This window comes from Cavia porcellus, unplaced genomic scaffold (genome assembly GCF_034190915.1).
Source record: "Cavia porcellus strain 051 isolate PalLab524CR breed Dunkin Hartley unplaced genomic scaffold, mCavPor4.1 scaffold_22, whole genome shotgun sequence".
Taxonomy (NCBI): Eukaryota; Metazoa; Chordata; class Mammalia; order Rodentia; family Caviidae; genus Cavia; species Cavia porcellus.
The window spans coordinates 51,351,599-51,366,779 of record NW_026947505.1 but is presented as its reverse complement, the minus strand read 5'-3'; the positions used below and the strand labels follow the sequence as shown (position 1 = coordinate 51,366,779).

The 15,181-nt window shown below is 39.3% G+C and overlaps 1 protein-coding gene across 1 annotated transcript in view; it reads right to left on the bottom strand.

Moving 5' to 3' along the window:
- Positions 1-7,981: 7,981 nt before the first annotated feature.
- The window catches only part of Nt5e (5'-nucleotidase ecto), a 66,968-nt gene continuing 59,768 nt past the window's right edge, over positions 7,982-15,181 (bottom strand). Inside the window, exons 6-9 of the mRNA XM_003474741.5 lie at positions 14,473-14,578; positions 13,483-13,632; positions 12,126-12,326; positions 7,982-10,122 (exon numbers count right to left, since the gene is read on the bottom strand). Of these exons, the coding sequence (XP_003474789.2) occupies positions 9,959-10,122; positions 12,126-12,326; positions 13,483-13,632; positions 14,473-14,578 (621 nt within the window). The 3' untranslated portion in view covers positions 7,982-9,958. The remainder of the gene's footprint in view (positions 10,123-12,125; positions 12,327-13,482; positions 13,633-14,472; positions 14,579-15,181) is intronic.

Here is a 15,181-nt window from a genome sequence, read left to right as displayed (position 1 = left end):
AAATCAAGAGTGAAACAATTTTGCCAGCTACTCCTCAGACGACTAATATTGTAACAGGAAATGCCCTCCTTTAGCCAGTGTACTTGAGTTTTTTAGTTGCCCAGGTGACAGTTCCTATTCCAGTTCTGGTTGATTTTGTCTCTTAAAAACAGTTGGTCACTGTGATGTATAGCTGGTCATTTTGATGCACATTGAATAAACCAATCCCCAATTGACAAGCCATTCTGCCTTGGTACTTCCTGCTTGTTTATCCCACATAAGCCCTAGACCACCAGAAATCAGGACCTGATATTCTGGAAATGATCCTCATCAGTGCCCATTGATGTAAATATATCTGCCTCTAAGTCCTGGGTGTCATTTCAGTGTTTTTGCTTGCTATTGCAATGTCTAAGTATACAGAGAACTCAAACAAACAAAAGCCTATCTAAAATTAAACATCCAGTCAAAAAATGGGCAGGAGATATGAATGGACAGTTCACAGGAAGAAATGCAAATGATGCACAAATATATGAAAAAAATCCCAAATGTCTGTCCACTAGAGAAATGCAAGTTAAAACAATACTAAGATTCTCTTTTACTCTGGAAAGAGTGGCAATCATTACATAAACAATAACGACTGCTGGCAAGACAGTGGTAGAAAACCAACACTTCGTTGTTGGAAATGTAAATCAGTACAATCATTAACAAAACCAGTATAGAGATTTCTTGAAGAATTGAAATTGGAAATACCATATGATCCAATGATTCCTTCTGCTGGGTATCTTCCCCAAAAGGCTTAAGACATTATACTACATGCAAACCAATTCTTTTTTTTTTTTTGTCTTTTTGAGACAGAATTTTGCTATGCAGTTTAGGCTGAGCATGAACTCACTAAGTAGTCCAGGCTGGCCTCAGACTTGCAGGGATCCTACTGCCTCAGCCTGCTGACTGCTGAAATTACAGGTGTGTACCACTGTGCCTCACCAACAAGTGTTTTAGCAGCACAATTTGTAACAGCTAAATCCAGCCAGTAGGATACTGAAACAGCCAGTATATGCATCAACAGATGATTGAGTAAAGAAAATGTATCTGTATGTAATGGAATTGTACACTGCTATAAAGAATGACACATGTAAAGGAAAATGGATGCACCTCAAAAATGTAATGTTGAGTGAAATAAACCAAATGCAAGCTTAAATACCATATGGTATCTCTCACTTGAGTGAAGCAAAGTACAAAGAATAATAAATGATAGATTTCTTGCAAAAGAAAGTAGTCCAAGAGAAGAGGCATTAGGGGTAAGGAGAAATAAATAAATATTCCATGCACAGGAAGCTAATAACCTCAATTAATATAAACATTATGTGTTATTACATGAGGTGTGAGCAACGTAAGTTCTGTTGTTTGTCCTATTCTCTTGGTGTATTTCTGGCTACCTTCTTGTGTGGCTACATGACCTCTCTACATACATGCAGAGACAGAAACCTTTACTGCTTTTAGAAGGGCACCAATCCTGTTGGAATAAATTGCCAACCTGATGACTCCTTTTAACCTAAATTACCACCAGAGAGGCTTTGTAGCCAACTCTAGTTACTTTGGGATTTATGTTTTCAACACGTGAATTTGGGGAGGATACAATTCATTCCATACAATGTGTATGCTTTATTTAAAGGGATGTGATCCACATAAGTTTGTTCATACAAAATTCTAAATCGTTCACCTTATAAAAGGGGAAAGAAACTATAGTGTAATTTCTGTTTTCCAGGTTTAAAAAATTTTTTTTTATTTTAAAGAGTATAAAACAAAAGAGAACAGAACAAAGCAAATCAGAATAGGACAATGCAAGCAACACAGCACTTCACAACAAGACAAATGGACATCAACAGTAGCTACATCAACAGTAGGCCCTCTTTGAAATAGTTGAGCATACTTTTACACACAATAATATCAAGCATAACAAAATAGTATAAAACCATTCAAAAGAATGAAAGCATTTCAGGACTTCAAAACAAGATAACAGGAAATGAACAATGGCTACTATAATATCCCATTTTCCTCAAAAAATTTGTCTATACATCACACATAATAAACAGGATAGAACCAATCAAAACAGGAACAAAAGCAAAGTAGGACTTCAAAACAAGATGATAGTAAATCAGCAATGGCTACTAGGGTGTCTTGTTTTCTTCAAAATAGCTGTTCATACCATCACACATAATAAAATCAAAACAATAAAAAAACCAATGAATGAAAGCACTATAAGACTTCAAAGCAGTGTAATAGGAAACCACAATTACCATAATATATCAAATTATATTCAAAATAGCTGCCCCTACTGTCTGAGCATAAAATCTAACAAAACAAGACAGAACAAAGCCAAACCTAACAAAATTGTGTAAACAATGCAAGAGTTCAAGATAAGACAATAAATTGACAGTAGTTTCCACATTTCCCTCCCAGGTGTTTCTTCCCCTTTGTTCTTACATTAGCTATTTTGCTTTTGGATCCCACTAAATCCTGTTTTTTATGCTAGGGTTTACCTACAGGAGCCTTGAGATTATTCTACTTTATAGCTGGGCAGGTTTCCACTGCATGAAAATACCGTATCTTTCTTACCCATTCTGCAGTTGATGGGCAAGTTACTCTTTTTTTTTTGTCTCCTGTCACATGGAATAATTTTCTCTCCTTTGATTTTCAGTCTATGAATTTCCTTTCCAGTTAAATGTGTTGCTTGTATACAGTATATTGATGGATCTTGTTTTTTGATCCACTCTTCCTGTTTCTTTTTATTGCTGACCTAAGGCTGTCTACATTAATGATTGCAACCAGCATACATTAGTTTGTCTCTGCCCTGCTGTCCTCCTGTTGTAGCCCCTCCACTTCTCCCCTTCATTTGATTGCCTGTCCTATTTGGTGATCCTCCTCTGCTGCTGTCCCTGGAACCTTGGTCATCTTTATTTCTCTCTAAAATATTCTTTAGCACTCTTTGTAGAGTTGGTTTGGTAGTCATGAATTCCTTCACTTGTTCTTTATCGTGGAAGTATCTTATTTTTCCATCAATTTTGAAAGATAGTTTTTCTGGGTAGATCAATCTGGGTCAGAAATTGTTTTTCAGAATTTGAAACGCTTTACTCCAAAGGTCTTCTTGACTTGATGGTATGTGTTAATAAGTCTGCTGTGATTCTGATTGGTTTTCCTTTATAGGTGATATGTCTGTTTTCTCTAACAGCTTTTAATATTCTGTTCTTGTGCTGAATTTCTGGGATCTTGATTATTATATGTCTGGGTATAGATTTACTTTGGTTATGGCTAGTTGGAGTCCTATGTGCATGCCAGATCCATTTCCCATGTTTGGGAAGTTTTCTTCTATTACTTCTATGAATATCCTTTTAATTTCATTTGTGTTGATCCCTGCTTCTTCACCATACCTATCACTTTTAAATTATGCTTTATTGCATCATCTTGCAGCCATTAAGTTATTACTTCCTGATTCTGTGTTAAAGAGATCTTTGCTTTTATGATCACTAGCTGCAATGCTATCTTTAAGGTTTGAGAGTCTATCTTCAGTCTCTTTTAAAGCAGTTTTGCCAGCTTTCGATTGAATTTTTAATTTCCTGCATCTCTCTTTGAATGTTTTATGCACTGTTATTCTTTCTACATTCATTCAAGGTTTCCATCATTTTCCTATGCTCTTCTTTTTTGTCTATGTCTTTAGACCTGCTGAACAATTCTTTCAGTATGTTTGTGATTTCTGTGGTTACCTGAGACATTTTGGATTTGACTGCTTTTACCATCTCATGAAGTTGTTTCCTTACTTCAGTTGCTATCCTCTCAAAAATTTCAGGTGTCTGACTTCTGTTTTCTTCCATGACTGTATCTTCTAGACTTATTCTGTGTGGGCTGGAGGTCTAAGTTTGTCTTTTGCTCCTTTCTCTTGACATTCTCCTGGACTCCTCCCAAGAAGCTAGTTGTGGGGCCCCAGGCCCCTCATGTTGATACCCCTAAGCAATGTTGGGGGTTGGGACCGGCACCTGGGTTCCTCTAATTCCAGATTTACAGGGAGGTGGCAGGACACGGAGCGGGCTTCTCCAGACCTATGCAGCTACACTGTGGCTTTATTGATAATCAGAGCTGGATGGAGGTGGGACTGCTTCTCTCAGCCTTTGTGTCTACACTGGGACTTCCACAATGCTGGCAGACACACAGGGGTGTGTTTGTTTGATTCTGCTAGTGGGTGATGGCTGCGTAAGGGAACCAAGGGCTTCCAATGGAGGTCTCTGGGTGGATAGGGCTTACCTGGCTGTGTGTCCCTGATCCTGCTGGCTGCCTGCAGGAAGGAGCCTTCTGGTGGCAGCTCCTCAAAGGTGAAGGCAGATCTGCTGATTCTGTCTGCCCTCGCTGGTCTACTGCAGGATGTAGTCTTTTGGCAGCAGTGCACAGCAGGCAGAGGTGGATCTTTCAGTCTCCCTTGGCCCACGCTGGAGGGCGGAAGAAAGGGCCTTCCAGTGGCAGCACCTGGCAGGCAAGAGGCAGATCTTCTGATCTTCTTCTAGCTCTCTCTGCCCATGCTGGGCACACAGAGGAAAGGACATTCCAGTGTTGGGGCCTGGCAGGCAGAGGTGGATCTTCAGGTCTTGTTCTAGCTTTCTCTTGCCACATTCTTTTTTGTACTAGGAATTAAACTCAGGGCCTTGTGCTTGCCAGGCACTGAACTGTATACCTGGCCCTGCCAGGTATTTTTTATAGTGCATCACATTTCATTTTAATAATAACTTTCAGATAGTAGTACTCCTATCTTACAGATGTGGATATTGAGGCCTAAAAGAACTGTGAAGATTGAAATTTCAAATTTAAATCACTGTTCTTCATGTTGTTATTACTGTTGCACTAGAAGCTTTTGTTTCTGTTACTATTAATCATGATTGTTAACTTGACTGGATTAACAGATGCCTGGTAGATTAGTAAAGCACACTTCTGGACTTGTCTGGTTGAGTCAAGGGGCTGTGACTTTGGAGGCTGTCTGGTTTTTAGTCTTCCTCTTAGGTGCTCTTTTGAACCTGCTCTGCTGCCCAGCCATGTGAGCATCTTTCCTCTACCATGGCCTTTAGCTATGGTGATTCTTTCTGCCTTTCAGCCTGCTAACCATGGACTGAATCCTCTGAAACCATGAGCCTGATTAAACCTCTCCTCCTTTAAGTTGTGACTGTCTCGCAATTCTTGAAGATAAAAATGCTGTCTGATACTTTCTAAAAGTAATTTCTGTAACCAGTATGATATTATGAAGATGGTCTGCACTACATGATTTTTCAACTTTATGATGATACAAGTGATACACATTTAGTAGAAATCATAATTCCAATTATAAATTTTCAAAAATTTGTGGACTAATGATATGTGACACAGAAGTCTCTGGAGGTGCTGAGAAGTAGCAGCAAGGCTCAACTTTGTTGGTCATTTTATCAAAATAAAAATTTACAGTGTACTGCACTGGTTACTTATGATATTTGTCAGGTATGTTAAATGCATTTTTAAACTTTTAAATACTCTAAACAAAATGAGTTAGCAGGTTGTACTATACTTCAATAATCATGTATATTAATAGAACATTGGCTGCAATATTTAGAATACAAACAATAGAGACAAGAAGGCCTCTCTTGAAACAATTCAGTTGAGATGACAGTGATTTGGATCAGTAATATTTGTGGAATTGTTGAGAAGTTGAAGTCCAGTTATTTTTAAAAGTTATACAAACAAGGTTTAACAGTGAATGGGATGTCAGTTTAAGAAAGATAGGAGCAGCTAGGGATGACCCCAAGGTTTGGCTTGAACAATAAGAAAGATGAGGAATCCATTAAATGAGATGAAGAAGATAGTGAACGACATATGCTTGAAAGGAAAGTTAATAAGTTCATTTTGGGACATGTAATGCTTAAGGTAGGCAAATATCTCAGCTAGAAATGTCAAATAGATAAATATCAGTTTGGAGTTTAAAAGTGATGCAACTGGGAGATTGAGATTTGGGAGTCACCAACATAGAGATGTAAATTAATGAGAATAAAGCAATGAAATTAAATGCTATCACCAAGAAATTAAGTAGAAAAGAGAAGTGGTCCAAGGACTGGCACTTGGTGCTCTTCAGCTCTGCCAGTCCCTGAGGAGAGACCCCAACAGGAGTTCTATGTTACAGGCTTGACCAGTATTTTTAAGAAACGTTGATATCTTACAATGGATTTTGAATTTTCTTTTTCATTGCAACTCTTTCCAGTTATGCCTCTTCATCAAAGCTTTGTTTTATTACCACAACATTATACCAGATGCTCCTGAGAAAGTACTGTTTCCCAACTTTGGGACAAGGCAAAAATGGAAAAAACTGGTACAACATTGTGACCATTTGTCATGGCTGATAACTTAACTAGATTTAAAAAATCGAGCAGGGATACCCACTGGGGACCCCTTCTGTCTGTCTCTCTCTCAGACAAAAGCTTTCTTTCTCTCAATAAATATATTATATTCTCTAAAAAATGGAGCAGATTAGTAAAGCATATTACTGGGTGTTTTTATGGTGGTGTTTCAACATGTATTTACACCAAGTTTGACTCCAGAGAACTTCTAGTCTCAGACTGGTGGTGCATCCTTGATCCCTTTTGTTCTGGACTTCCAATTTTTTGTCTAACTGTTATAACCTCTGGCTCCTCACTGTGCAGATGGCCATTGTGCGCTATCCCATCTCTGATCCTGTAAGCCCATCTAATAAATCTCCTTTCATAAATATAAAATATTTTCCCCCTCTTATTGATTCTGTTCCTCTAGAGAACCCTAACAATGTAAGCATGGAAGGATAACGAGATTACCTTTTATGATTGTTACATTGTGTCAACTTGAGAAGTCTAAAAGCTTACCTAAATAACTCAGCAGTTCTACATCCTAGTGTATAGAGGACATGTCCTTACTGCTCTAGGATGTTGTTCATTGTGTCATCTTGAGAAGTTTAGAAGTTTAAGTAACTAGCAAATGGCCAGGGTCCTCACTTTGTGAATATCCTGATCCTGTGCCATAGCAGGGCATCGAGATGGTGTGAGTGCTACATTCCTCTGAGGGCGGGTAGCATGCTTACACTATAAGGAGGGAAAAGACACTTGGTCTCCTTGTTTTGCTCTTGCTGCTTTTGCTGTCTTCTGCTACTTTGAAATGTTGCCCCATCCATACTACCTTGCCTTGGAGCCAGTTGATTACAGACTAAAACCTCTGTGAACTGGGAGCTAAATAAGCCTTTCCTCTTTTAACTTGGGGTGTGAAGTATTTTGTCTCAGCCAGGAGAGAAAAACAACTAAGATATTACCTAAAAATTTTCAGGGAAGCAGCTTAGAGAAATGTACATCAGACATGGAGGCAAGTTTCAGGAATCTCCCAAGTGGTGAGGAGCTTGCTATGGTGTTTTATTTGGAGATTTAATTTTTAAAATGTGGCTAATTTTCTAGTTTGTCAGATTCATCTTAATAGTTTAAGAATGAAAAGTGTAATTTCCCTGAGAGGTTTCACATTTGTTACTTAATATGTGGTTGGGATTTCTTCCTGTTTAGCACCCTCCATCCCCCATTTCCACATTACACTGGAGAGAACCTTTTTTCACATTTTCTTCTAGTTTGGGTTAGTCTAGAGTCTTGATTGTAAGACAGAACTTCATCTTGCTATTAAGAAAAGTAAAATCCCACGAAATGTTCCTTCATACAACCGTATTATGAAGACACACTACTGGATAGCCTTAGCATGATTTACTCATCACCTCACTAGTATCAGGTCTCTGGAGATTCCGAAAGACAGTCATGGAAGAGATTATTCTTCATTTGTGGAGTGTATGTTTGTACGGGACGGTGGCTAACAGAGGACAAGGGCTCACGGTTGAGAGACCTGAAACCAGCGAAAATCTGCCCAGACTTTTCCTTCAGTCATGTTGTCTTGGGGTACAGGCATTTGAGAGAAGAAATAACTACTAAAGACCAAAGAGTGTCTTCAATTTATTCTTTGGAATCTATAATTACAATGTTGTCCAAGGTTATTTCTCATACATTGTATAAGACATATACACATTTAGAAAACTTACAAAAATAATCTTGAAATTGTGCTCCAATATTTATTATATAGTTTACTGGCCAAGCATAAAAACATACCCCAAATGTTCCTTTCTCTCTTTTTTGGTACAATATTACTGACATTTGTTTGTTTATAGAATTGAGGGCATTACCTGACTGCAGTCATCTTTCCAAAAAGGATATGAAAGTCCATTTTGTATCAAGAGTACTTCATGTTTGTAAACACTGAAACATATTCTCTCTCTAAACTTGTAGCTGTGTGTGTGTGTGTGTGTGTGTGTGTGTGTGTGTGTGTGCACGCGTGCGCATGCTTGTGTGTGTTTGACATGGGATCTCACTATGCAGTTTAGGCTTGCCTTGAACTCGTTGTGTAGCCCAACCAGGCCTTAAACTTGTGATCATCCTTCTGCCTCAGCTTCCTGAGTACTGGAATTATATATACGTGCCACCCTGCCTGGTTTTCTTACTATTTTTAAGGTGAAGGCTTCAATTTCTTGTTGAAATATTGATGCAGTGTTAAATAGGCATATTTGATCCCACTGCCAATGTAATCAAATGGTTGGTTTTTGGTCATAAATCATTTCATCAGTCAAGTATTTCCTAAACATTCAGGGACATTCAGAGACTCATTCTCCTGCAGGTGTTCTCATGTCTGGACTTTGTGAGTGACTTAGGGTGATTGTTTGGATTTTGAAACAGAGCAACTTCAAATATCTTATATATACAACTTCCTAAAACCAACTGCTGCCTTCCAGAACTCTGGATTTTCCCTAATGTGTTTGGTGTGAGTACTGGTAGCATAAATGCATTGTTGACATATCAGAGTGGGACAAGTATAGAATTAAGTTATAATTTATTTTAGGAAGTTCTCTTCTCATGACATTTTCATGTTAGGAAGAAAGAAGACAGGAATGCAGAGACAGAGCTGATAGACTCCCATAAAATTAACAACCAATACCGTATGTCAGGCACTATCCTGCTACTCCTTAGCAAAAATTTATTTAAACCTCTTAGCTTATTCTCTTCTGTAATGTAATTTAGTCCTGGTGTCCCATTTTTCTGCTCCTTAACAGCTTTCTGCAAACTCTGGCTTTTTCCATTATCCACTTCCCAGTTCAAAGGCTTATAATGGTGATGAAAGAGAAAATGCTATCTTGTGTTTAGTCTATTAAACTATTACAGCAGGAGCCAAAAGAGGAAGGAAAAAGGCACACACACACACACACACACACACACACACACACACACACACACACACAAAACAGGGACTAGAAGTAGTGATATATCATCCATAAACTTGGGGCATTAATAGTTATTAAAAGCATTTCTGAACAACAACTTGATGTGGATAAGGAATGTTAGATGTTAAAAGACCTAAAGTCCAGGTCACTTAACTGTAAGACTAGAACTGAAGAAGTCAACCCTTTCTGAGTCTCTATTTGTTCATATGTCAAATGAGGAAAACACCTAAATGACCCACCAAAGAATGTTATGGTCATTCAGTGAGGTAATGTGCCAGGTCTGTGATTTACAATTGCTAATAAAATGTCAAGAAAATTTGGATATGTACACTAAACATAGTTGGCTATTCCCTCTTAGGGCCCTGTTTACTTTTCCATCTATTGACTAAGTTGCTGACCCTGAGTGATGATGTCAGTCTCTTCCTTTCACAGTGCTTAGAGGGTGAAACATGCCTGTTGTCCATTATTGGATAATTGGAACGAAGATACCTGTCTTGGGTCTTAAAATGTGTCAGTAGAGTATTAACATCGTAGACTTTGACCCACTGTGAGGATGATCTGGGATATAACGCCAGGTCCTAAAGGCAGATTGGGATCTCATATGGAAAGGAAATACAGTTTTACATTAATGACAAGGAGAATTGTTGGCTATTGATACAAAAGAAGTGTCAATGCCCAAAATGAAAGAAATACTAAAGAAAAGCTTCCATGGCAATAATTTCCTGCAGAAAACTTGATCCGACCTTCAACTGCTGGGTAAATTATTTTCATTTTTGAGATATATTGAGAAACCACGTTGATGTCTTGGTCACCTAGAAAGATTCAGACATTTAATTTTAGCTACAGACAAAGTAATTGTCAATTAAAAGAAGGGGGAAACATTTCTCTAAAGCCCTTTGTAACTTTAAACGGAAAGCATTTCTTTTTATTACAGGGATTAAGTGTTATAGAAGACAAGAATACTGGTGATCATAACCACAAAGATTTTTTTTTTGCCTTGTCATGTTCCAGATGTGAAACATGCCTGTTGTCCATTATTGGATAATTGGAACGAAGATACCTGTCTTGGGTCTTAAAGTGTCTCAGTAGAGAGTATTAACATCGTAGACTTTGACCCACTCCAGAGCCAAGAGTATTAGGGAACTGGGTCAGGAGCAACTAGTTAAAAAATAAAAGTGGCTTCTTTTGCTTTCCTGCTCAAAATTATTCCCATTTAATTAATGGTAGGATAATGGAGGCTTCATTCTCAAAAGAGAGGAGTGATGATGAAGAACTACTTCCCGCAGCTACACAAACTTGTGGAGACCCAACAGAATTTTATTTTATAAATGTTACTTCAATGTTTAAAGAACTGTGCAGTGATCTCACCATTGGTTGTGCATTAGAATTATGAGAACAGATTTAGCCCCAACATAGTTAAATTAAAATCTCTTGTACCAGGCCCTCAGTGTTTCCCAGTGGACAAACAGCAGTGAGTTAGCAACATAGAACACCCCACATTTTCTGGTGAAAGCATAGTTATTTCATTTCATGTGCTCTCTCCATGATTCCAGTTTGAGCCAAGAGTTCAGCGCCTTAACTCTAGGGTTCCTCAGCTTTCTGTAACTCTTTAATATCCATTAATGTGGCTTGAGTAAGGCACAGCCCAGGCTTTTTTGTCATATGTGCAGCTTATAAGCCTGTTCTTTCATTTTCTCTCACAGAAGGGGCACAAGTGCTCAGTACTTTCCTCCCAGAAAGGGCTCCTCCGCTGGCCTGGTTCTGCCATTCACCCTCCTTGGAATAAGCAGCTAAGATGGCAGGCCCACTATTATAAGACGGATGAGGAACCTGTTGAGCTTCCAGAAATTCATGAAAGCTGTGTATGTGTCTGTCTTGTGAGTGTGCTACTTTTGGTTCTTGGGAGGGGAAGAAAAGTGTGGGCTTTATGCACATGAGATGAGTCTTAACTGGAATTTCAAAAGGGAGGTTGGTATGGAAGGGCATTCAGTGCTGCCAAAAGTATCAGCTGATAATCAGGTGTGGTTGTTTCGATAATTAGCCTACTATCCCACTGTACTGAACACTCTTGTTGATCTATTCATACTAAAAGTTACAAGAAAGAAAATTTTAACTAATAAGATGGTTTTCCATTCCAACCAAAAGTGCCCAAGGCTGTGATTTTTCTGCAAGTGTAAAACAACCAGGGATGGTGGTGTACCCCTCTAATCCCAGCACTCAGGCTGAGGTGGGAGGATTGCCTGGAGTTCATGGCCAGCTGGAACTGCACAGCAAGACCTGTACCACAAGAAAAAAAAATCCCCTCAAGCTCTCACGTTTCACAATTTAAATAGCTACTTAGGTATAGACTAAAAGGATTTTAAAAGATTTCAGATTTAAAAGTAGATTTTTGCTAGATATGGTGGTGCATGCTCTGCAATTCCAGCTACTTGGAAGCTGAGGTAGGAGGATCACAAGATTGAAGTCTGGGCAACTTAGTGAGATCCTGTTTCAAGATTAAAAAGTAAAAAAGGCTGGGGACGTAGCTCAGTGGTGGAATGCTTGCCTGATATCCGTTAGACTCTGAGTTCAATACACTGTACTCTCATTAAAGTTGGATTTTCTCTGTGGTTGGATGGATGGGTGGATATGTAATTTGGGAGAGTGGCATGGTATCATTCTTCAGTGTCATGTTGCTATTGTCCAACAAGCAAAGCAGTGTGAAGTCAGCAACAGGACTCCTTGTGGTTTTCTGACTTTGCTCTCCTGACACCCTCTTAGCCCAGTTTTTTCCCTGAGTACGTTTTGGGTAGGGAGAAGAAGAGACACTGCTTACCAGAGTCATGTTTTAATAATTCATCTTTTATCATCTGGAATCCATCTCCACCATTGGCCAAGTAGCTTGGAAGGATCACCTTATATATACCGTCCATTTGGAGAGGCTCGTAAGTGGGCACTCGACACTTGGTGCAAAGAACATGTAATTGGACCACTCTGTTCCCTGGTTTTTGGGAAAGATCATATACCACATGGATTCCTAGAAAAGAAATGAGTCTATATTTTCCCTGGATTCAAAGGAAGTCTTATTACCTAGTAATGGATTTTTGCCAAGATGTAGACTTGAGACATTCGGCTTGTTTCTCCTAGTTTGAGTTTGAATGATAATTCATCAAAGAAGTAGAGGTGACTCTGCCATTACTCTTTCTTGGTTACCTTTTCTTTCAACATTCCAGGAAATATGAGAACCACCAGAAGGAAAACTGGATCTGGACAACACAGGATAAGAGTGATTTTGCAAGGGAAAACTATATCTCTCATCCTACCTAAAGCCTTCAGTTAATTGGTCCAGTAATTTGATGTAATGGCTTTGGAAATGAAAAGTAGAGATGAGAGGCATCATGCATTTGTAACAATTTTAACTAAAGTATAACTTGGAATAGGGTGACTCAAAAAGTATGCAGCTACCCAGAACTTCCCTAGAATATCAAAACACTGGTGTTTCCTCAGCTCACTCTTGAGAAGATGCTGGATGTTGGGGTTACCCCACAGGCAGCAGCCAGGGCCCATGTTGTCACTGCTCAACCCCAACAACAGTGTGTTTTGCAAAAGGAGAACTCGCCAAAGCTGTCACACCCAAATATGAGTGCACCCATAATCTAATGTCAAAAAATGAGTCCAGAATATGGTTTTAGAGTGAAATAAGATTATTAAGGATTAATTTGCTGCATTGTGGAATTATTTTTTTAAATCTTCAGAAGACCTTAGCAATCCAAGAGTTATGGGATAGATTTTCCCAGCACACTCAGAAAGGTTGAGGACCTGCCCCCAGGCAATGGTACATAGAATGAGCTGTTTCAGGCTGTGTGTGTGGCTGGCTGTCTCTCCCCAAATCACCCTGTATTAACACTGATTGGGCACTGTGTCTTTGAACTGTGGCATGGCTTTAAGGCAATCAATGAACAGAATTTTTTTTTAAAAAAGAAAACAAGCGCTTAACCAACTATGATTTTAGTAGACCTCAAGACAGCTGAGCTGTTTATTATTTAGAAGGCTAGCTCCTCTTAAGGGCCTGTCTGATGCCAAATAAGACTTTGCAGATATTGTTCATTGTTGGGGCCATGGACTTTGACCTCAACCTAATTCCAGTGACTGGAGTCAACAGCCCTTGGAAGTTGGGTAGGTGAGTGACTTACCTCCCACCTGCAGAAATTCTCCAGTGGCCTGGCCATAGCGGTGTACACTGTGCTCAAAAGCCTTCTTCAGGGTGGAACCTTTTAATTGGACCAGGTCAAATGTGCCTCCGAAGGGCAACACAGCAGCCAGATTCTCCCAGGTAATGGTGCCTGAGGATAGCCACAGATAAGGCAAGAGGGAACACAGACCAGTTCAGTTCCCTCAGAGTGAGGAGAGGTGGTGAAGGGGTCTAGGAAGCCTGTCAGAACAGTATCCTCTGTGTCTAGGATTCCTGAACTTAGAGAATGGGTTGAGAATGATGGCCTGGCCCTTCACTACTTAGCAAGAGGATGCAGCTCAATAATGGCTTTTATGTACTCAGCCTCTAAGTCCTGGCTTGTGGCTTGATCCTAAGACAGAAAAGCACTGCTGTTTCTTTAGATAGATAGTGTCTCCCTGCACCTGTCCCCTTTATATGACATGCAATGAACTTTGAGGCTGTCTCATACTGATTGATTTGACTGTATTTCAGAAAGGCTATAAGGGTGTCTTGGATATCTGTATAGTACATTATTTGTACCATATGATGTATGTGTTTAGTAGATTTGTTTTATCATATGATATAATCGTATCTATAAATATACTAAAATAACAGTTTAATCCAATGGTATCTTTTTTCAGCATGGAAGACTGGTAATTTTTATCTTTCTCTTTTCAGATGAATATCAAGGTTGACACTGCCAATATTTTGCATAAAGCATGAAGAGTAGTTATCTTTGAAAGTCAGAAATTTAGATCAAGCTTGCGTTCTGTTAGCTCTGGCTGCATGTGTGTGTCCTTTGGGGATGGACACTGAACTTCATGAATAACCAACCCAAACCTAATTCCGACTGACATTTTGGTACATGGCTGGCAGCAGAGATGATTAGAAGCTTCCTATGGTCATATTTAGGGCAGGAGTCCTAGAGAGAGGGAAAACAGGTCAGAGAGAACATGACTGGGGAGCATACCATTATTCTGCTCATCTATGGGTGATCGGATGCCACCTCCATTTAAAATGCACATGGACACGTGGCTCCAAAACATTTCATCTGGGTGTCTAAGGTTGTTGTTAATCTGCAACAGTAGCACAAATTTGCATGAGTTATTCTGGGTCTTCTTCCCTGGGATCAGTTCTAGGATTCTAGTTAACTCTAATGAGAAAATAAAACTCTTCCTCTGGTCTATGTTCTCAGAGATTTCACAACCATAGTCCGAACTAGTTGTGTGCTCCATTAGTCAAACAACAATTATTATTATTTTATTTATCTTCTACTAGTCTGTTAACCTTTCATTAGTCAGAAGCAAAATGATGATATTGTGACCAGTCCTGTTTCAGGCTCTAAGAGGCAGGGAGCTCTATATCCTTTCTTCTGAATTCCCTGTTCTCTTGGGTTAGTGAGTCTTAGCAAAAGGGTTTCTCATGTCAAGACTAAAAGCCAGCATGGAGTGGCCTACAGTGCTGTCCCTTGCAGGCTCCTCTAGGGCAGGTGGGGCCCTTGATATAAGACCTCATGCCAGCTGGAGCCATTCTGTGTTCCCTAGCCAGCTCCCAAGATGGCAATTTTGGAGGGACTGAGATAGCCTTCTGAAATTGGGGAGAATCAGGTTCATTCTTTTCTTTTAATTATAATAATGCATCTAATTATAAGACATAAAATGAATACATTGTTCCCTGGG